Source organism: Cnephaeus nilssonii (genome assembly GCF_951640355.1).
Source record: "Cnephaeus nilssonii genome assembly, chromosome: 1".
Taxonomy (NCBI): domain Eukaryota; kingdom Metazoa; phylum Chordata; class Mammalia; order Chiroptera; family Vespertilionidae; genus Cnephaeus; species Cnephaeus nilssonii.
In genome coordinates this window covers 48,248,019-48,271,829 of record NC_137072.1, presented here as the reverse complement: position 1 = coordinate 48,271,829, position 23,811 = coordinate 48,248,019, and the positions used below count along the sequence as shown (strand labels likewise).

The 23,811-nt window shown below is 40.1% G+C and overlaps 1 protein-coding gene across 1 annotated transcript in view; it reads right to left on the bottom strand.

The window, feature by feature from the left end:
• LOC307102826 (sodium/hydrogen exchanger 9B1-like) overlaps window positions 1-23,811 on the bottom strand; it is a gene marked incomplete at both ends in the record, with an annotated part of 78,393 nt that overhangs the window by 43,855 nt on the left and 10,727 nt on the right. The window contains 3 exons of the mRNA XM_079776514.1: window positions 2,089-2,216; window positions 3,471-3,613; window positions 4,788-4,958. Coding sequence (XP_079632640.1) covers window positions 2,089-2,216; window positions 3,471-3,613; window positions 4,788-4,958 — 442 coding nt within the window. The remainder of the gene's footprint in view (window positions 1-2,088; window positions 2,217-3,470; window positions 3,614-4,787; window positions 4,959-23,811) is intronic.

Genomic DNA, 23,811 nt, shown 5'->3' with positions numbered 1-23,811 from the left:
AAGTTAAACATCTAGTGGTGCACTGGGACAAGATATTTGCAATTCCTATAACACACAAAGATTTGATATAATGAATGAAAAAGAAAAATAACTGAATAGAAAAATGGACAAAAGATATGTATGAACAGGATAGTCATAGATAGAAGATATGACATACAAAAATATACAAAATTATACTCCTTTCTCCGTGAAGATTTAGAAGCCTAGAATGATATAAACTCATAAGAGTTGTCATTTTGGGTAGGGGAATGGACAGTAGGATTTGAAGGCACGCTCAAAAGGCTTTTTAAAAATAATAAAATTTAATTTATAAGATTCATTAAATTTGGCAGTATGTATATAATGGGTTAACTTTGCTATAGGTTTCACTGGAATGGATATGTGGAGGCAAAAGTTAAATGGATGGAAAAATGAAGAGAAGTTTAGGATCCAGAGATAGGGGTTGTAGACTATTATTCTGAAGGATTTGGACATGAAGGAAAATGGATGGTGGAAAATAATAGATGGGACACTGGATCTAGAGAAGAGTATTTTTTGCTTATAATATCTATCTTTATACAAATTCTCTCACATGTGGAGTATAAGGAAGAGGCCATTAGATCAAAAACATAGAAAGATTACAATATATGAGAGAATGAATAATTCGATGAAGTGAATTATATTAACCCTTTGCACTCGCTCTTTTCTCGATTTCTTTATTCTAATGCTAACCGTGTCGAGTCACACTCAACATCCGAGTGCAAAAGGTTAACACTAGAGGCCCGGTGCACGAAATTCGTGCACGGGGATGTGTGTCCCTGAGCCCAGCCTGCACCTTCTCCAATCTGGGACATCCCTCTCACAATCCAGGACTGCTGGCTCCCAATTGCTCACCTGCCTGCCTTCCTGATTGCCCCTAACTGCTTCTGCCTGCCAGCCTGATCACCCCCTAGCCACTCCCCTGCCAGCCTGATTGATGCCTAACTGCTCCCCTGCCAGCCTGTTTGCCCCTAACTGCCCTTCCCTGCAGGCCTGGTCCCCCCCACTGCTCTCCCATGCAGGCCTGGGTCCCTCCCAACTGCCCTTCCCTGCAGGCCTGGTCACCCACAACTTCCTTCCTCTGCCAGCCTGATCCCAACTGCCCTCCCCTGCTGGCCTGATCGCCCACCACTGCCCTCCTCTGCTGGCCTGGTTACCCCTAACTGCCCTCCTCTGCAGGCTTGATCGCCTCCAACTGCCCTCCCTTGCAGGCCTGGTCCTTCCCAATTGCCCTCCCATGCTGGCCATCTTGTGGTGGCCATCTTGTGTCCACATGGAGACAGGATCTTTGACCACATAGGGGCAGCCATCTTGTGTGTTGGAGTGACAGTCAATCTGCATATTACTCTTTTATTAGATAGGATAGAGGCCTGGTGCACTGGTGGGGGCCAGCTGGTTTGCCCTGAAGGGTGTCCTGGATCCGGATGGGGGTTTCCTTGGGGAGTAGGGCAGCCTGCTCGAGGGGCCTGTGGTGGTTTGCAGGCTGGCCACGCCCCCCGGTGACCCAAGCGAAGGCCCTGGTATCTGGATTTATTTATCTTCTATAATTTAAACTTTGTAGCCTGGAGTGGAGCCAAGCCTCCTGCTCGCTCCGTGGCTACTGCCATTTTTGTTGGGATTTATTTATCTTCTATAATTGAAACTTTGTAGCCTTGAGTGGAGGCCTGGGCCCTCCAGGGTGTGTGGAAAGTTTGGCTTCCTCCATTGACAGGGAAACCCAAGCCTCCTGCTTGCTCTGTGGCCACAGCCATCTTGGTTGGGGTTAATTTGCATACTTGCTCCTGATTGGCTGGTGGGCGTGGCTTATCGGTGTGGCAGAGTGATGGTTAATTTGCTTATTGCTCTTTTATTAGATAGGATTAGACACTTAGGGACTATACATGCTTGTCAAGGATATGGTAATTTTAGAACATGACTGCTTCTGACCTACTAATTTCCATGGTATTCTACCACTGTGAAAATAATCCTAATGAGAAGCTTGTCTATGCAATATTCTGAATATATCAATACTTTAAAAACAAACATCCTTAACTAAATATATTCATAGGGAAAAAATGAGAAAAAAATTACCCTAAAAGAAATCCCCATTGCCAGGGAAAATTCAAAAGGAAGTGGGAAATAACAGCAGTTGAACATGCCTCCATGAGGCATGGACCAAAGGACAATCTTAAACAAACATTCTTCAAACGCTTCAAAGCCTGAAATATAAGCACAGTCATATTTAGACAAATTTATAATGGCCAGCAAGAAAATTATTTAAGAAAAATTTAAAATATATAGTCTTTGACTAAATTAAATCTTCCTGATTGTTCCTGGGCTTGAAATGTTAATAGATCATTTTATATGTCATGATAGATTGGATTACAAACCATTGCACATTTTATCAAATTTATTTTTACTTGATTTGAGAGCGAGATCGACTTGTTGATCCACTCATTTATACATTCATTGGTTGATTCTTGTATGTGCCCTGACCAGAAATCGAATCAGCAACCTTGGCATAGCAAGAGGATGCTCTAACCAACTGAGCTACCTGGCTAGGGTCAAACACTGTTGTATTTTAATTGTTACAAAAGATCAATTTCTCTGTACTTAAATAACTAGTTCTATCTCCCTTAATCTTCCTAGTAAATAGTATAAAGCAAGTATAGGTTTATATCCATCAGCTGACTTTCAGAAATGAACTATTTGATTAACGTAATAATTGTAAATAGAAAATATCAACATGATAAAAAAGAAAATAACTTAAAAGCTGCATAATTAACTAAAAGGGAGTACAATAAATTTTTTCATTGGTTTAAACTTTCTATTGGAGAACAATAAATTAGCACTGTCTATATTTATACTCCTGAGATATTACCACTAAACTTATATATTTGTCACATTTATTTGAGAAGCTATTATGTGAATCTTTTTAAAACCCAAATAGATTTGTGACCCCTAGATAATAATATTTTAGAAAATGTTATAGAAGATTAGCTTTTACAATAATGCAAAAATAATCAGGGACATACTTTAACAGGGAAAAGTCATAAAACAAAAATATTATTGAAATTTTTAATCTCTCTGAAAAAAAAACAAAAGAAACAAAAGCAAAAACCTTTTATAGGGTACTTTATCCTTTGTTAACTAAAAAGCAAATAGTTCTCCAATGAAGAGCCACAACTCCCAAATAATACAAATGCTGGATAAGGGCCATTTATCTCTATGCAAATAATTAAAAGCTATCTCTAATGGAGATCTTACATCACAGTAATGTCTCTTCATATCAGTAATAATGACAAGAAGTATAAATTAAGGTCCCGATATTTCTGCAAGTTTTTGTTCTTTATCTTAGTTGTGCTTACAGATTCCACTTGAAATAGCTATTAACAAAAATTCATCCTCTTTTTCTTTTCTACCAGCCTCTAATATTTAAAGTATCTTTACTCACGGTACAATGGGAAATCTACCTGTATATCGAGTCCAAGTCCAGCTTTTATTAGGATAAGGGTAAGGGCAATATTTCTTACAGTTGAAGACCACTCACTACTAATATGGACGTGCTCACTGATATATGGAGCATTCCTAATGGTAAAACCAGCCAATAACATCCCTTCAAAAAAGAAAATAAATCATGTTTGATTCAGTTCATTTTTCCAAGAGAAAAACAGATATGTTTAATTTCCCTTTTTCAAACACACTATGTCTTTCATTACTTTGGTGAAGGGCAAGTTACACACATGTAGAGGAGACAGCATAAAGAAATGGAGGTAAAAAATGATATATCTTAATGGGGTACAACTAGTAATCCAGTGTTGCTAAGACATAAAGGGCAAAAATGGGAGTGGGAGAATGGGCAGGAGAATGGGCCTCAGATTGTGAATATATACTCCCACTCCACACTCCCACCTGCTTTGGCAGAGCAAGGCACCATGGGAAAGTTTCAGGCAGGAAGTGACATAAGGACTCTTGCATTTATGGTCTTGGTGAATAGACAGACATAAAATTGGAGGAGAAACATTGAAAAGCCTCTGCATAGTCCATGGTAGAGTTGGAAACATTACTTAAACTAGGATAAGAGTAAAATTTTGAAGAGGAGGAAAGAAGATTCAACGAATACTTATTAAGTGCTGAAAGAGTGTAATGGACATAGAAAGGGTGTTAGAAATAAAATGGAGATTATTTCTATTACAATTTTACTGAATATTTGGATGTATTGAATACTTAGAAGATATAGTTCTTCCATTAATTTTCCTCTGTCCACCTGGAGGTTATGTAAAAAGGTGATGAAGAAATAGGTATGAAACAGGTTAGGCAGGTGATATATCTATGAATACACACATAGTGGAGATGCCCAAACAGATTACTCAAAAACTGTAAGACTTTTTGATGCTATAGACACTATAATATTTGAATCTGTAATTGAATTTGAGTTACGTTATCTACAGAAAAACTCGGTCTTTCCCTAATTTTTCCTTTTCTACGATACATTTAAAATTAAGTAAAAAATGTCTTATTAAATGATAAAGCAACAAGAATCATATACTGAGTATATTTAAGTTATTTTAAAAATATATTTCAGAAAAAATCTGTGTGTATATACAGAGAGTATAAATACCTCTATAAATTAGGTATATATACATACATATACAATATATACACATATAAAGATGCTATATAAGTTATATTACATTAAAACATTTCTAAATTATATTTATTCTGACTAGAATATGCTCATAATTTACATGAAATCAATAAAAAGAAATTAAAGCTTATTATACCCTTACCCAAAAGAGGTGGAAGTGGAGGCATTGAAGATATTTTACTGACTTCCATAAGTTTCCCCGCAATTAGGGAACAAAAAAAGACAATTAATAGTCCAAATGAATTTTCATCAGGGTACTGGCCATGGCTTGAGATTGACGAGATTGCAAACCATATCATAACAAGTAAAACTCCTGAAATATAAAAAGATACATATCTATCTATCTTTATATACACATACATAGATATATACATCTGAAAATGGATTATATTTTATCAAATATCTTATTAATAGAGCCAGTGCTATCTAAAGATACATAGTGTAGACCACTGATTTTCAACTGGTATGCCACAAGAATTTTTAAAACATGTAATACCTTATTGTTTAGTCAGGGGCACTGACCTCTTTTCCCTTATATTGTCAAATAAAAAAATGACAACAGCCAATACAAAATTGCCATCAGGTATGAATGCCCTGTGTTGAAGCATAAATATATATTATAGAATTGCATCTTATTGGTCACAATGTATAATAAGATTGTGTATGATTGGTTAATTCTTGGTAACCAGAAATTCTTATATATACTAGGAGCCCGTTGCATGAAGTTTCATGCAATAGACTTTTCCTTCATCTGGCTGCTGGCACCAGTTATCCGCCAGCAGCAGTTTTCCTCTGGCCACCCGCCGATCAGAGCACCTGAGAGGAACTCCGATCGGGAGGCGCTCCCGATCGGGCGGGTGGCCAGAGGAAAACTGCTGCTGGTGGAAAACTGGTGCGAGCAGCCACGCAATCGGCCACCCCGAGTTCCGCCACCAGCGTCTTCTGCAGCGCAGGCCGTTTAAGCCAGCGGAAGGAGCGGGGGGCGGGGACCCGCGAGTCCCCGCCCCCCGCTCCTACCGCCAGCCAATCGGCCACCCTGAGTCCTGCCCCCCGCGCCTCCAGCGGCCCAATCGTGGGTGTAGCGGAGTGATGGTAATTTGCATATTACCATTTTATTAGGTATGATAGGCACCGGATTTTTAATTTTTATGTTTTAAATGTTTTTATTGATTTCAGACAGAGAGGAAGGGAGAGGGAGAGAGGATAGAAACATTAATGTGAGAGAGAAACATTGATCTGCTGCCTCCTGCACACTCCCTCACTGGGAATTGAGCCTGTAACTCAGGCATGTAGGCACCTGATTTTTAAAAAGTCACTTTGCAGCAAAAATGGTAGGTAATTACTATTAATTTTTTGGGTAAATCTATTGAAATTATACCTATATTTTTTGTCAGAATGGCAAACAATGTATTTTTTGGTGTGTTGCGGAATTTTAGTAATTAGGTTCTGTGTGCTGTGAAATGAAAAAGATTGAGTATCACTGTTGTAGACTAATATCTATTGCTAGTTTGAAGAAATATCTGTTTAACATATATTCTAAAATCCCTGCCAATTTATGGGATGAGATTGTTTTTTCTTTTATTGTTAGTAGTAGTACAGATAAGTACCCCCCACCTTTACCCCGCGGTATGGGATGAATTTTAAATAAAGTTTCTTATTTTAAAAAATATCTTAAAACTTCATGGACAGTGTGACTTAGTGGTTGAGTGACGACCTATGAATCAAGAGGTCACCAGTTCAACTCCTGGTCAGGGTACATGCCCGGGTTGAGGCTCAATCCCTAGTAAGGGGCATGCAGGAGCCAGCTGATTGATGATGATTCTCTCATTGATGTTTCTCTCTCTCCCTAAAATCATATTAGAATATTTCAAAACTATATGTGAATTCTTTAAAGTGCTTAATATTTCTCAAATTATATGACATTTTTAAAATGTCATGGCAATATAATGTGATTTACTTCATTTTATATTTTTAAAGTATTTTTTCCATGAGGAATAAGATGATGATTGGTTGTGATACGAATTCTCATATTTTTAACAGGAGCAGAATAAATGTTTGTATTGAAAGGGTAACTAGGTTGATATTTGGTATAAATCATTAAAGCAGATAAGGGCTGGACAAAAATGAAACCTGGCCTTTGGGTGAATATAAAGTATCTTAGTTATGTATAGGAAGCAGAGGTGGGTAGGGTAAGAAAGAATAAGGTAGTAGACATCTTGTTTCTAGCAAATAGATACTAAGGAAAGGCCCTACTAACAAGGGAATCCAAATGTGTTTTTTTTTTTAATCTAACAGAAGTATTTTATTTTTTAATTGAATGTACTGGGATGAAGTTGGTTAATAAAATTATATAAGTTTCAGGTGTTCAATTCTGTAATAAATCATCTGTATATTATATTGTGTGTTCATCACCCAAAGTCAAGTCTCCTTCCATCACCATTTATTCCCCCTGTACTCTTTTCTTCCCCCTCCCACCCACCTTGCCCTGAGGTAACACCATACTCTCCACCATACTGCCTGTGTCTATGAGTTTCTTTTCTTTCATTTTTTTTCTTTTTGCTTAATCCCTTCACCTTTTTCACCCAGACCCAGGTGTTAGTCTATTCTCTGTATCTATGAGCCTGTTTCTATTTTGTTAATTTATTTTGTTCATTAGATTCCACATGTAAGTGAAATCATATGGTATTTGTGTTTCTCTGACTGGCTTATTTCACTTAGCATAATACTCTTCAAGCCCACCCATGCCATCACAAAAGATAAGATTTCCCTCTTTTTTCTCCTCCCCCTCCCCCTCCCCCTCCCCCCTCCCCCTCCTCCTCCTCCTCCTCCTCCTTCTTCTTCTTATGGCCAAGTAGATTCCATTGTGTAAATGTACCATGATTTTTTCAGCCACTCATCTACTAATGGGCATTTGGGCTGCTTCCAAATCTTGGCTATTGTAAATAATGCTGCTATGAACATAGAGGTATATATATATTCTTTCTAATTAGTGTTTCAGGTTTCTTTGCATATATTCCCAGAAGTGGAATTGCTGGGTCATAAGACATTCTATTTTTAATTTTTTGAGGTAGCTCCATACTGTTTTCAATAGTGGCTACACCAGTCTGCTTTCCCACCAACAGTGCACTAGGGTTCCTTTTTCTCCTCACCAGTACTTGTTGTTTGTTGATTAATGACTAGAGGCCTGGTGCACGAAATTCATGCACTGGGGGGGGCGGTTCCCTCAGCTCAGCCTGCACCCTCTCCAATCTGGGACCCCTCGGGGATGTCCAACTGCCGATTTAGGCCCGATCCCTGCTGCCCTCCCCTGCAGGCCTGGTCTCCTCCAACTGCCCTCCCCTGCCGGCCTGGTCACCCTTAACTGCCCTCCCCTGCCAGCCTGGTTGCCCCCAAATGCCTTCTCCTGCAGGCCTGGTCGCCCCCAAATGCCCTCCCCTGAAGGCCTGGTCACCCCCAACTGTCCTCCCTCCCCTGCAGGCCCAGTCGCCCCCAACTGCTCTCCCCTGCCAGCCATCTTGTGACCACATGGGGCGGCCTCTTGGGCGAGGGCATGATGATTAATTTGCATATTACCTCTTTATTATATAGGATAGCCATTCTGACAGGTGTGAGGTGGTATTTCATTGCTGTTTTTAATTTGCATCTCTCTGATCACTAATGGCATAGATTTTTTATAAAGTATGGATGACTGTAAATTGCCATCGATAAATTAAATGGCTATAGTCATTTACTATGAATCATAGTTTCTAATGCTTTTTCAGGTTCTTAAAACAGCTTATGTGATGGCTTTTTGGCTTCATAGTATTGCCAAGGGTAAAAGAGGAGGATTTTGACAAATTAAAAGCAGGATGTTAGAACTGAGATTCTTGTCCTCTCCCCTCTGACCATTTCTTACTCCACAAAACTTGAAGGATTGAACTCTTACTAAAAGAATAGATCAGAAAATGTCATTCTACTGACAAAGAGAAAAGAAAAAGCAGTTTGTCTGTCTTCACTGATCTCTGGGAGGCAAAACAACCTCTGAAAATCCTATATAATAAAAGGGTAATATGCAAATTGACCCTAACAGCAGAACAACTGGGAACAACTGATTGCTATGATATGCACTGACCACCAGGGGGCAGACGCTCAATGCAGGAGCTGCCCCCTGGGGGTCAGTGCACTCCCACAGGGGGAGTTCCACTCAGCCACAAGCTGGGCTGACAGCTGCGAGCGCAGTGGCAGTGGTAGGAGCCTCTCCTGCCTCCTTGGCAGCACTATGGATGTCCGACTGCAGCTTAGGGGAGTGGGCCTAAGCTGGCAGGTGGACATTCCCCAAGGGCTCCTGGGCTGCCAGAGGGATGTCTGACTGCCAGCTTAGGCCCGATCCCCTAGGGAGTGGGCCTAAGCCGGTAGGTGGACATCCCCCAAGGGCTCCTGGACTATGAGACGCTATAGGCTGGGCTGGGGGACCCCCGCTCCAGTGCACAAATTTTTGTGCACTGGGCCTCTAGTCCATATATAAATTGGTCTCAAATAACTTACGTTTAAGCAGAAATTTATATGAGTTGCATGGTTTTGGAGCCTCCAAACCCTAAGCCTACCATAAAAAGCATCTTTCCACGGAACTATCCCTAGGGCAGTTAGTAGATGCTAGTTCAAAATAACCCTAATAAACACTACTGATTTCAGATGCATAAAAGCCCAAAGATAAAGTCTCACTGAATCTGAAATTAATATAAAAACTTACAGAGGTAGAAAAATGGTGACAGATTAAGTAGAAGCTACAATGAAACTCTCCCAGGACCAAACTGTAATTACAACTAAAATATAGAAAAACCGTTCTGAACAATCAACTGAAGACTAGCTGGAGGGAACCTGATAACCAAGGATGGAAAGTAGAGACTGGATAGAGACTGGTAGGAAGGACAGAGGCATGAGAGGGCTGGCTGGGCTCCCACATAAAAAAAAAAAAAAAGCCCCAAATGAAAGAACAAAAGATTTCTTTAGAAGAGCTAATGAAATGGAGATAAGAAATTTATCAAGATAGAGAAGATGGTGATTGGCAGGAAGGTAGGGAAGGAAAGAGTGTGAGAGAGTGAGGGAGTGATAGGAGAGTGTGTGGACGTGTGTGGACAGTTAGATTCTGCAGGTCTTCCAAGGGGCTGCCAAACCGGGCAGTCTTAGACAGTGGAGCCCTGCTCCCAATGCAGATACTCAGGTGCGGCCAGCATGGGCACAGAGACCACGCCATCTTTAGAAACAAAGCTTCTTGAGACTACAATCCTGGCCTCAGCACCACCCAGTCTGGTCTCAGACGCAAACCAGGACCCTACAGCCACTGGGGACAGAGACCTGAGACCACAGCTGCAGACCCACAGACACCAAGAATCCAGACATCCCGGCTGCAGATTTCCGTGAGTCACAGAGCCTATCCCCCTCCCTGCAGGCTTGCGGGCAGCGCCATAGAAACTGATAGACCCGCCCCTCGCACGGACTGCAGCGCCACTACAGAAATTTGAGCCTGGGAGCGTGTGGACACTGGGAATCTGTTCACCGCAACACAATTCAGTGACCAAATCCTAAGTCCACACAGGGCGGCAGTGCCACCTGACTTTGATTCTGGGCAAGCGTACACAGAAGTCTGTTTTCCGCAGAGCAGGAGCAGATCTCCTGCCAACACAGTGCTACTGTGCAACCCAGTCCCCCAAGCTGACCAGGACCCCGATTCTCCAGGCGGGAAGCAGAACTAAGCACCAGTGACTTGACTCTGTTTCTTATCGTGTGTGCCTGGGATCCCTGACTTCCAGTGCATTCACACTAAGAGCCAGTGACTCCAATTCTTGGTGCATGTGCACACAGGGACCCTGATTCTCAGCGCCAGGCCACACAAAGCAACAGAGACTCTGATACTCAATTCTTGGTGCAGGTACAGGGGAACTCTGACTCCTGGCACACACTAGGGGGCTCTGATTTTCGGCACACACCAGTGGGGTCTCTGTTTCAGCACGGTGCAGGCAGGGTCCCTGATTCTAGGTGCGTACACACTGAGCGCTGGTAATGCTGATTCTGGGTGAGCCTGGTTCCCACCAACCCACGGCAGCCACACATCTTAGTGTCGGAGCTCGTCAGTGACACTTGGGTGGTGCAAAGCTCCCAATGCAAACCGCCCAGGCCCACGCAATTTGACATTTGAAACTTCTGGTGATAGTCAGAATGGGGAGATGACACAATCCCCAGAGGAAAGAAAATGTGGAGTCACCAAGAAAGGAAATTAGTGAAATTGAAGCATGCAACATGACAGAAAAAGAATGTAGAGTAATGGTTGTACAATTCATACACCAGATGGATGAGAAAATCAACAACCTATACAAGAATCAGGAAGAAATGAAAAGTGATATACCTACAATCAAAAACACCATGGAAAGTTTCAACAGTAGACTATAAGAAGCAGAGGACCGAATTAGTGAATTAGAAGATAAGGTAGAGAAACAAGCTCAATCTGAACAGCAACAGGAGAAAAAAATTAAAAAGCAGGAGGAAATCACGAAATGAAGTAACATACGTATAATAGGGCTGCCAGAAGGACAAGAAGAGCAGCAAGAATTAAAAATCTATTTGAAGAAATAATGACAGAAAACTTCCTGGATATGGGGAAGAAAAAAGTTACACAAGTACAGAGTGTCCCAAGCAAGATGAATTCAAAAAGAATCACAGCAAGACACATCATAATTACAATGTCAAATGTTAACAACAAAGAGAGACTCTTAAAGGCTGTAAGAGATAGACAGAGAGTTACCTACAAAGGATCCCCCATCAGATTATCAAATGATGTCTCAACAGAAACACATCAAGCTAGAAGGGAATGGAAGGAAGTATACAAAGTGTTGCAAAGCAAATGACTGAGTCCAAGAATACTCTATCCAGCAAGACTATCACTCAAAATTGAAGGGGAAATCAGGAGCTTCACAGACAAAAAAGGCTAAGGGAGTTTATCACTACCAAGCCAGCAATGCAAGAAATGCTAAAGGGAATGCTGTAAAAAGAAGAAATAAAAAGGTAAGAAAGAACACAGGCAAAAAATAGAAATGATTACAAACAAGTACCTTTCAATAATAACTTTAAACGTAAACGGACTAAATGCTCCAATCAAAAGACATTGAGTGGCTGAATGGATAAAAAAACACGGCCCATATATATGCTGTCTAAAAAAGACCCACCTCAGAACAAGGGACTCACACAAACTGAAAATTAAGGGATGGAAAAATATTTTTCAGGCAAATGGAAATGAAAAAAAAAAAATGCTGGGGAAGCAATACTTATATCTGACAAAAGAGACCTCAAAGTGAAGGCCATAACAAGAGATAAGGAATGCCACTTCATAATACTAAAGGGATTGATACAACAAGAGGATATAACCCTGATAAACATATATGAACCCAATGCAGGAGCACACAAATACAGCACAATTCACCATAGCTAAGATTTGGAAACAGCCTAAGTGCCCATCAGCAGATGAGTGGATTAAAAAACTGTGGTACATCTATACAATGGAATACTATGCTGTGGTAAAAAAGAAGGAATTCTTACCATTTGCAACAGCATGGATGGAACTGGAGAGCATTAGGCTAAGTGAAATAAGCCAGGCAGAGAAAGATAAATACCACATGATCTCACTCATTTATGGAATATAATGAACAACATAAACTGATGAACAGGAACAGATCCAGAGACAGAGAAGCAGCGATTAGACTGTCAAACCTCAGAGGGAAGGTAGGGGAGGGTGGGGGTAAGCGCGAGAGATCAACCAAAGGATTTGTATGCATGCATATAAGCCTAACCAATGGACACAGACAACAGGGGGGTGAGGGCATGAGTGTGTGTGTGTGGGGTTAATGGGGAATTTGGACACATATGTAATACCTTAATAAATTAAAGACTGAAAAAAATTTATCAAATATAGAGTTCAGGATAATGATTACAAGGATGCTCAACAGTATGAGAAAAGTTGTAAGAACTATGAAAAATTACAAGTTAGAAATGAAGAATGTCATATCAGTAATAAAGAACACATTAGAAGGAATAAAGAGCAGATTATAGGAAGCCGAGGATCGAATCAGTGAATGAGGAGACAGCATAGAAAAATAATCACTCAATCAGAGAACTCAAAAGAAAAAAAACAATTAAAAAACAGGAGGACAGCTTTAGTGAGCTGTGGAACAACATGAAATATAACAATATTCACATCAAAGGAGTTCCAGGATGTGAAGGAAGTCAGCAAGGGATAGAGAACCTGTTTGAAGAAATAATGGCAGAAAACTTCCCTAATCTGGTGAAGGAAACAGTCACACAAGTTTAGGATTTGTGGATATTGTACTAACCTAGCATCCCAATAACAATCCTACTTGATCATAGTGTATTATCTTTTTAATTGTTGCTGGATCTCATTTGCTAATATTTTGCTGAGGATTTCAGCATTTATGTTCATTAGGGATATTGGCCTATAACTTTCTTTCTTTTTTTGTGTTTTTATCTGGTGTTCAAATTAGAGAATTAGGATAGTTCTGATATTTCTTGCAATACTGGTTTGGTAGTATAAACTCCTTTGTGCCTTTGTGTTTTTTTATTTGTTTGTTTGGTGTTTTTTTTTGTAGGGGGAGGGGGAAGAGTGGGTTTTGGAAGCTGTTTATTTCAGCTTCAATTTTTAAAGGATACACTTGCTGAATAGAGTAGTCTTCTTTGTAGGTCCTTGCTTTTCAGCATAAAAGTGTATTGTTTAATCTATAAGTATTTTGAGATTTTCCAGCTGCCTATTGAATTCTAGTTTATTTATCATAATACCCATATTTCAGTGATTTTAATACTTAAAAAGTTTTCATTTCATTTCAAAAATTGCAGTTTAGTAGCATAAAAATACAATAAAAATTGATTTTTTTTGCTCAAACTTAAAAATACCACTGCATTCCCTTCATTTTATTTATTTTTTGTTAATCCTCACCCCAGGATATTTTTTCCATTTCTTTTTAGATTGAGTGGGGAGAGCAACATCAATATGAGAGACACACACTGATTGGCTGCCTCTTGTATTTACCCTGAGTGGGGCCAGAGATCGAACCTGCAACACATGTATGTACTCTTGGCCTGGAATCAAACCCGTGACCCCTCAGTGCACAGAAAGATACTGTAACCACTGAGCAATGTCAGCCAGGGCTGAATTCTAGTTTAAATCTATTGTGGTCTGAGAGTATACACTGTATGGTTGTAATTCTTTTAAATGGTATTCTTTTTTTAAAAAAATGAAATCCAACAACTTTAATTGTTTAAAGTATTACATGTCTCCTCTTTTTCCCAATTAACCCCCCTCCCAGCCACTTCCACCCCTGAGGGCAAACCCCCACCAACCCAGTGTCTGTGTCCATTCGTCCTAATATGCATGCATACGAGTCCTTTGGTTGATCTAAAACCACCCCCCGCCCCTGCCTGTTCCCTGAGGTTGGACATTCTGCTCAGTGCCACCTTGTCTCTGGATCCATTTTTTTTCATCAGTTTATGTTGATCATTATATCCACATATAAGTGAGATCATGTAATATTTATCTTCCTCCAACTGTCTTATTTCTTTTTTTTTAAAATATATTTTATTGACTTTTTACAGAGAGGAAGGGAGAAGGATAGAGAGCTAGAAACATCGATCAGCTGCCTCCTGCACACCCTTTACAGGGGATGTGCCTGCAACCAATGTACGTGCACCCGACCGGAATCGAACCTGGGACCTTTCAGTCCACAGACCGATGCTCTATCCACTGAGCCAAACCGGTTTCGGCATCGACTGTCTTATTTCGCTTAGCATAATGCTCTCCAGTTCCACTCATTCTGTTGCAAATGGTAAAAGTTCCTTCTTTTTTATAGCAGTGTAGTATTCCATTGTGTAGATGTACTACCTTTTTTTAATCCACTCATCTGCTGATGGGCACTTAGGCTGTTTCCAAATCATAGCTAATTTAAATTGTGCTTCTATGAACACAGGGGTGCATATATCCTTCCTTATTGGTGTTTCTGGTTTCTTGGTATATAGTTCTAGAAGTGGGATTACAGGGTCAAATGGGACTTCCATTTTTAACTTTCTGAGGAAACTCCATACTATCTTCCACAGTGGCTACACCAGTCTGCATTCCCACCAGCAGTGCACGAGGGTTCCTTTTTCTTCACATCCTCACCAGCACCTATCATTTGTTGATTTGTTGATGATAGCCTGACTGGTGTGAGATGTGACCTCATTGTCATTTTGATTTGCATCTCTCGGATGATTAGTGACTTTGAGCATGTTTTAATATGTCTGTCGGTCTTCTGTATATCATCTTTCAAAAAGTGTCTACTTAGCTCCTTTCCCCATTTTTTGATTGGGTTGTTTATTTCCCTTTTGTTAAGTTGCATGAGTTCCTGTAAATTTTGAAAATTAAACCCTTATCTGAAATTGCATTGGCAAGTATGTTCTCCCATGCAGTGGGCTTTCTTATTGTTTTGTTGATGATTTCTTTTATTTTGATGTAGCCCCATTTGTTTATTTTCTCCTTAGTTTCCATTGAGCTAGGAGCTGTATGAGTAAAGATATTGTTATGACATATGTCTGATATTTTGCTGCCTATGGAGTCTTCTAAGGTTATTATGGTTTCCCATCTTAAATTTAAGTTCTTTAATCATTTTGAGTTTGTTTTTGTGTATGGTGTAAGTTGGTGATCTTGTTTCATTTTTTTACATGTAATCTGACCAAATTCCCAGCACCATTTATTGAAGAGACTGTCTTGACTCCATTGTATGTTCTTGCCTCCTTTGTCAAATATTGAGCATAAAGGCTTGGGTCTATTTCTGGGTTCTCCGTTTTGTTCCATTGGTCTATATGTCTGTTCTTGTGCCAGTAACAGGAAGCTTTGAGAACCGTGACTTTGTAATATAGTTTGACAGTATTGTGATCCCTCCAATTTTGGTCTTCTCAGGATTGCTGTGGCTATTCGTGGTCTTTTTTTTTTTTTATTCCCTATGAATTTTTGGAGAGTTCGTTCTAGGTATGTATTTGTATTTTAATGGGTATTTCATTAAACCTATAGATTGCTTTGGGTAGTATGGACATTTTAATGATGTTGATTCTACCAATCCATGAACATGGTATGTTCTTCCATTTGTTTATGTCTTCCTCTATCTTTTTTTTCAATGTTCGTTAGTTTTCCAAGTATAGGTCTTTTACCTCCTTAGTTAAGTTTATTCCTAGATATCTTAATTTTTTGTTTCAAAGGCAAACGGGATTATTTTCTTAGTTGTTCTTTCTGTGAGTTCATTGTTGGTGTATAAAAAAGCCATAGATTTCTGGGTGCTAATTTTGTATCCTGCTACATTGCTGAATTCATTTATTAAGTCTAGTAGTTTTTTGATGGAGTCTTTGGGGTTTTCTATGTACAATATCATGTCATCTGCGAATAAGGACAGTTTTACTTCTTTTTTTTTTTCCCAATTTGGATGCCTTTTATTTCTTCTTCTTGTCTGATCACTATGGCTAACACTTCCAGTACTATATTGAACAGGAGTGGTAAAAGTGGGCATCCTTGTTTTGTTCCTGTTCTTAGGGGAAATGAATTTAGTTTTTACCCATTGAGTATGATGTTGGCTGTAGGTTTGACATACAAGGCTTTTATTATGTTGAGATATGATCCCTCTACTCCCACTTTGCTGAGAGTTTTTATCAAGAAATGGTGTTGGATTTTGTCAAATGCCTTTTCTGCATCGACATATGATTATGTGATTTTGGTTTCTCTATTTGTTTATGTGATGTATCACATTTATTGATTGGCGGATGTTGTACCATCCTTGCATCCCTAGAATAAATCACACTTGGTCATGGTGTATGATCTTTCTAATATACTGCTGGATCCTATTTGCTAGAATTTTGTTGAGAATTTCAGCATCTATATTCATCAAGGATATTGACCTGTAGTTCTTTCTTTGTGGTGTCTTTATCTGGTTTTGTAATTAGGGTAATGCTGGCTTCATAGAAAGAGCTTGAAAATGTGCCTTCCTCTTGAATTTTTTGGAATAGTCTGAGGAGAACCAACTTTAGTTCTTCTTTGCTTTGTAAAACTCCCCTGTGAAGCCATCTGGCCCCGGGCTTTTGTTTATTGGAAGGTTTTTGATTACTGCTTCAATTTCTTCGGTAGTTATCAACCTATTAAGATTTTATTTTTCCTGATTGAGTTTTGGAAGCTTGTATTTTCTACGAATATGTCCATTTCGTCTAGGTTGTCCAGTTTGTTGTAATAGAATTGTTCATAGTATTTTTTGATAATCCTTGTATTTCTGTGGGGTTGGTTGTTACTTCACTTCTTTCATTTCTGATTTTATTTGGGTCCTCTCTCTTTGCTTCTTGGTGAGCCTGGCTAGAGGTTCATCAATCATGTTTATCCTTTCAAAGGACCAGCTCTTGGTCTTATTGATCTTTTGTATTGTCTTTTGGTCTCTATGTCATTTATTTCCACTCTGATCTTTATTATTTCCTTCCTTCTCCTTACTCTGGGCTTTTCTTGCTGCTCTCTTACTAATTCTTAGAATTGTTGGGTTAGGTAATTTATTATCATTTTTTCTTCTTTTTTGAGGTAGAACTGTAGAGCTATGAACTTCCTCTCAAGATTGCTTTCATTGTGTCCCACAGACTTTGGATTATTGTGTTTTCATTGTCGTTTGTTACCAGGATGCTTTTTATTTCTACTTTGATCTCTTTGGTAACCCAGTCATTATTTAATAGCATACTATTGAGCCTCTAAGTGTTTGATTTTTTTCAATGTTTTTTATTGTAATTGATTTCTAATCTTATGCCATTGTGGTCTGAGAAGATGCTTAATATGATTTTTATCTTCTTGAATTTGAAGAGACTTTGTCTGTGTCCCAATAGGTGGTCTATCTTTGAAAATGCCCTGTGTGCACTTGAGAAGAATGTATATTCTGCAGCTTTGGGGTGAAATGTTCTGAAGATGTGATCTAGTGAATCATTTAGGATTGATATTTCTTTGCTGGTTTTTTGTTTAGATGATTTATACAGTGGTGTCAGTGGGGTATTAAAGTCCCCTAATATGACTGAATTGCTGTTGATCTCTCCCTTGATATCTTCCAGAAGTTTTTCTAATGTATTTGAGTGCTCCTGCATTGGGTGCACATATGTTTACCAGAGTTATATTCTCTTGCTGAATTGCTCCCTTTAGTATTATGAAGTGGCCTTCCTTATCTCTTCTGATGGCCTTCACTTTGAGGTCTAATTTATCAGATATAAGTATTGCTACCCCAGCTTTTTTTTTCATTTTCATTCACCTTAAAAAATTGTTTTCCATCCTTTCACTATCAGTCTGTGCGAGTCTGTTGTTCTGAGGTGGGTCTCTTGTAGACAGCAGATGTTTGGGGTCATGTTTCCTTATCCATTCAGCTACCCTATGTCTTTTGATTGGAGCATGTTTACATTTAAGGTCATTATTGACTAGAGGCCTGGTGCACAAAATTAATGCACAGGTAGGGTCCCTAGCCCTGGCTAGTGATCAGCGCCAATCTGTGGGGGCGACTGGTGGGGCAATAGAGGGGCACTCCCTGGTACCCGCCTTGGCCAGTCAGGCACTGCCTGCTCGCCAGCCCCACCTCCCACTGCCGCCGCCGGTTGCCTCGCACTGTGGGGCGATTGGTGGGGTGATTGGGGGACACTGCTGGCACCTACCTTGGCTGACCTGGGGCCTGCTGGCTGGGGGAAGCTCCTGTGTTGAGTGTCTGCCCCCTGGTGGTCAGTGTGCATCATAGTGACCGGTCATTCGACTGGTTGTTCCACCGGTTGTTCGGCCATTTGGTCGATTTGCATTTTGGGGTTTTATTACATAGGATAGATACTTGTTTGTTGCCATTTTTATTCTTTGTGCCTGTGTTCCTTCTTCCCTTCCTTTTTCTTCTTTATACAGCAGACCCTTTAGCATTTCTTGTATTGCTGGTTTGGTGGTAATAAACTCCCTTAGCCCCCCCTTTTTTTTGCCTGCATAGTTCCTGATTACACCTTCAATTTTGAATAATAGGCTTGCTGGGTATAGTATTCTTGGATTCAGGCCTTGCTTGGTATCACTTTGTATATTTCATTCCATTTCCTTCTGGCCTGATGTGTTTCCGTTGAGAAATCAGTTGATAGTCTAATGGGAGATCCCTTGTAGGTAACTTTCTGTCTCTCCCTGGTAGCCTTTAAGATTCTTACTTTGTTGTTGATGTTTGCCAATTAAATTATGATGTTTCTTGGTGTTGGTCTTTTTGGATTCATTTTGTATGGGACTCTGTGAGCTTCTTGGACTTGTGTGACTTTTTTTCTTCCCAATATTAGGGAAGTTTTCTGTAATTATTTCTTCAAACAGGTTTTCTATTCCTTGCTCTGTTTCCTCTCCTTCTTGCACCCCTATTATGTGGATGTTGTTTCGTTTTGTGTGTTGTCCTAGAGCTCCCTTAGGCTCTCCTCCTGTTTTTTAAGTGTTTTTTTTCCAGTTGCTGCTCTGCTTGGGTATTTTTTCTACCTTGTCTTCTAGCTCGGTAATGCAGTCCTCAGCTTCTTCTAGTCTACTGTTGATGCTTTTATTGTGTTCTTCATTTTTCATTTCTTCTTAGTTCTTCATTTCTTCTTCATTTTTACACGTTGTTCAATTTGTCCTCCATCCTTTTCAGCATCCTAATGACCATGGCTTTGAATTATTTCTCTGACAAATTGTTGAGAATGCCTCCATTTCATTTACTTGCCTCCATTTAATTTACTTCCTTTTCGGGTGATTTAATGTTTTATGAGGGCTGGTCTAAGACCCCTCTCTACTGTTTTGTCTGCCATGTCTCAGCTTCCTTCTAGATAGTCAGAACCATGTTGAAGTTCCCAGCGATCCACCACTCCTCTGTGTCAGATGCCACAGCCTTGGTGTCAGCCAGGCAGGACCACTCTGCATGTTTTGTCTGTCTGCCTACTTTCAGTTATATTTACACAAGCATCTATTTCTGACACTGCCTTTAGGTGGTGGTGTTTCTGAATTAGTTTCCCGGACCAAATGAGCCCTCAGCGCAGTCCCCAAGGACTCCCCGGGGTATTTCTTTCTGTTTGTTGTGTCATTGCTATTATTCATTTCACTTATGCATAAGCTATAATCAGTGAATATATTTTGCTATTATTTGGAACAAACTGCTATCTGATCATTTAACAATATAAAAAATAAAACTATTTTTTAATCTTCATTTATTCATTCTCTGATGATCTTCCTTCTTTTTTTAAAAAAATATTTTTATTGATTTCAGATAGGAAGGGAGAGGGAGAGAGAGAGAGAAACATCAAGGATGATAAGGAATCACTGATTGGCTGCTTCCTGCATGCCTCCTATTGGGGATCGAGCCCACAACCCGAGCATGTGCCCTTAGCCAGAATAGAACCTGGGACTCTTCAGTCCACAGGCTGACACTCTATCCACTGAGCCAAACCAGCTAGGGCATGATCTTCCATCTTATGTAGATCTGAGTTTCTGACCAATCAATATCATTTTCTTCTTTCTAAAGAACGTCTTTTAGTATTTTTACAAGGCAATAAATTCAATTTTTGTTGGTCTGAGAAAGTTGTCATTTCTCTTTCACTTTTTTAAAAAAAAAATTTTTATTGATTTCAGAGAGGAAGGGAGAGGGAGATAGAAATATCAATGATGAGAGAGAATCATTGATCAGCTGCCTCCTGCATGCCCCATACTGGGGATCAAGCCCACAACCCTGGCATGTGCCCTTGACCAGAATCGAACCTGGGAACTTTCAGTCTGCAGGCCAAAACTCTATCCACTGAGCCAAACCAGCTTGGGCTCTCTTTCACTTTTGAAAGATAATTTCATAGGATACAGAATTCTATGCTTGGTGTGGTTTTATTGTCCTAACACTTTAATATTTCAGTCCACTCTTTTTACTTGACTGATTTCTAAGGATAAGTCAGATATGATTCTTATCATTTCTTCTTTATAGGTAAAGTGTGTTTTTCTTCTGACTTCTTTCAAGATTTATATTTTATCTTTGATTTTCTACAGGTTAAATATAATATACCTAGATGTCAATTTTTGTCATTTACCCTGATTCATGTTTTCTGAGCTTCCTGGATCTGTGATCTGACATTAATTTGGAGAAAATTATTCCTGCAAATATCCTCTGTTACTTTTTGTCTTTCTTCTCCTTCGTGTATTCCCATTACAAGTATGTTATATGTTTTGTAATTGTCCCACAGTTCTTGGATAGTCTATTTCTTTTTCCTCTTAGCCTCGCAGTTTTGTAAGTTTTTATTAATATATCCCCAAGTTCAGAGATTCTTTCCTCAGCTGTGTACACTCTACTAATGAAGCCATCAAATGCATTTTTCATTTGTTCAGTGCTTTTAATTTCTAGCATTTTTTGAGTCTTTATTAGAATTTCCATCTCTCTGCTTACATTACTAATCTATTTTTACACGTTGTCTACATTACCATTGGAACCCTTAGTATGTTAGTCATAGTTGTTTTGAATTCATGGTCTGATAATTCCAATATCCCTGCCATGTCTGTGTCTGGGTCTCTTCAAAGTTGTTCTTTTCCCTTTAATATATTGTATGTATTTTTTTTTTAAGGTTAACATGATGTCCTGGGTACAAGGACCTTTGGTATATGGTGGTAAAGTGTGGTGGGAGAGGAAGAGTTCTGTGGCCCTAGGATTAGGTCTCAGTGTTTTAGTGAGCCTGTGCCCTTGGACTGTGAACTTCACTAGTGCCTCTCAGGTCTTTTTTATCCTCATAGATTATACAGGATGGCAAGAGGGGATGGGAGTTGGGTATTTCTCTTCTCCCAGATAGGGTGAGCTCTGATAAAACTCCCATAGGTTAGGGCAGTGATGGGCAACCTTTTGAGCTTGGTGTGTCAAACTTCGCCAAAAAACTGAGCATAACTCGGGTAGTGTGTCACTTTGAGGAAAAAACATTATTTCTCAAATGTTTCATCCTCAGGAGCAGCAAATGTTTCATCCTCGGCATGCGGTCTCCTCAGCGGCCGTGTGCCATCAGAAATGGCTATGCGTGTCAGTGTCATAGGTTCGCCATCACTGGGTTAGGGGCTGATAAAATACTTTCTATTAAGGACAGGTCTTGTGAAGAATAGAATGCTTTGGTGTATTTCATTGTAGTTACTTTCTCCCCTCCCCTTGCCAGATGGCTCATGGACAGAAGTGTGTTTTCTCACACCATGACTAGATTCCCTCTGGAGTTTTTAACTCTTAGACTTGTTCACACTGAGCCTACAGCCAATTTTCCATTATAATTTTGGTTTTCCTGCTCTGGTACTGGTTCCCACAGAGGTGTCTTCTCTGTTATGATTCTCTGTATCTACGTTCCTCTATTTGGTTACAGGGGCAGTAATTTGCCCTGTTACCTCACTTCTTTGATGAAACTAAAGGTTGTCAATTTACAGTTTTTTCAGCATTTTATTTGTTGTTTGAATGGAGTGATGAAGCTGGACCAAAATCTGGAAGGATCTGAGATATTACTTTTGAGCTCTAAACTTCCAAGACTTCTTCCTTCATAAAACTGACTAGAGGCCCGGTGCACGAAATTCGTGCATGGGGGGTGTGTGTCCCTCAGCCCAGCCTGCACCCTCTCCAATCCAGGACTGCTGGCTCCCAACTGCTCGCCTGCCTGCCAGCCTGATCACCCCCTAACCACTCCCATGCCAGCCTTATTGATGTCTAAATGCTTCCCTGCCAGACTGTTTGCCCCCAACTTCCCTCCTCTGCTGGCCTGGTCACCCCTAACTGCCCTCCCCTGCAGGGTTGATTGCCTCCAACTGCTCTCCCTTGCAGGCCTGGTCCCTCACAACTGCCCTCCCTTGCAGGCCTGGTGCCTCCCAACTGCCCTCCCCTGCTGGCCATCTTGTGGTGGCCATCTTGTGTCCACATGGGGGCAGGATCTTTGACCACATTGGGGCAGTCATCTTGTGTGTTGGAGTGATGGTCAATCTGCATATTACTCTTTTATTAGATAGGATAGAGGCCTGGTGCACGGGTGGGGGCCAGCTGGTTTGCACTGAAGGGTGTCCCGGATCAGGGTGGGGGTTTCCTTGGGGTGTGGGGCGGCCTGGGCAAGGGGCCTGTGGTGGTTTGCAGGCCAGCCACGCCCCCTGGAGACCCAAGCAGAGGCCCTGGTATCTGGAATTTATTTACCTTCTACAATTGAAACTTTGTATCCTGGAGTGGAGCCAAGCCTCATGCTTGCTCTGTGGCCAGCAGCCATTTCTGTTTGGATTTGTTTACCTTCTATAATTGAAACTTTGTAGCCTTGAGTGGAGGCTTAGGCCGGCCAGGGCAGGGGAAAGCTTGGCTTCTCCTATCGCCTTGGAAACCCAAGCCTCCCTCCTACTTTCTCTGAGGCTGTAGCCATCTTGGTTGGGTTAATTTGCATACTCACTGATTGGCTGGTGGGCGTGGCTTGTGGGTGTAGCGGAGTTAGGGTCAATTTGCATATTACTCTTTTATTAGTTAGGATTATAAGATTTTAATGCAGAAAGTCTGAACCTAAGACTGATAGTTGGATGTATAATAAAACTTTCATTTATTTAAAGGGAAAACAGCTTCATAAAAATAAGTGAACTTAGTAAACTAAAACAGGACTTATAGCCTAAAACCTAAACCTATTGCTGTAGAATATCCATTTCTTTAGGATTAGGCAAGCCACTTCCCCAGTACCAGTATAGGATATAAACAGTGTGATTAAAAGTGATGAGATTGATTTTTGCATGTGGTTGAGAGTTTAGATTTCTTATGTAAATTGATTTATATACACTGTGGGATTAGTGAATTAAGTATGATTTATAGAGAAACTGCAGCTCTATTTCTATTATCCAGAGTACATGCTGTTTTGAGGGTTTCTTTAGTGTGAATGCAGTGTGTGTGTGTGTGTGTGTGTGTGTGTGTGTGTGTGTGTGTGTGTATGGGAGAAAGGGAGAGAGAAATTGAAGTAGAAGAATATACAACCTCTCAAATATAAATATGGAAGCACATTTTCCTATAAATTTCTCTAAAATTTCAAAATCAAAGACAACATAGGAGTAAGTTTGTAGTTTCAATACTATTGTTATAAAACTCTCAATTATTTCATGAGAGAAC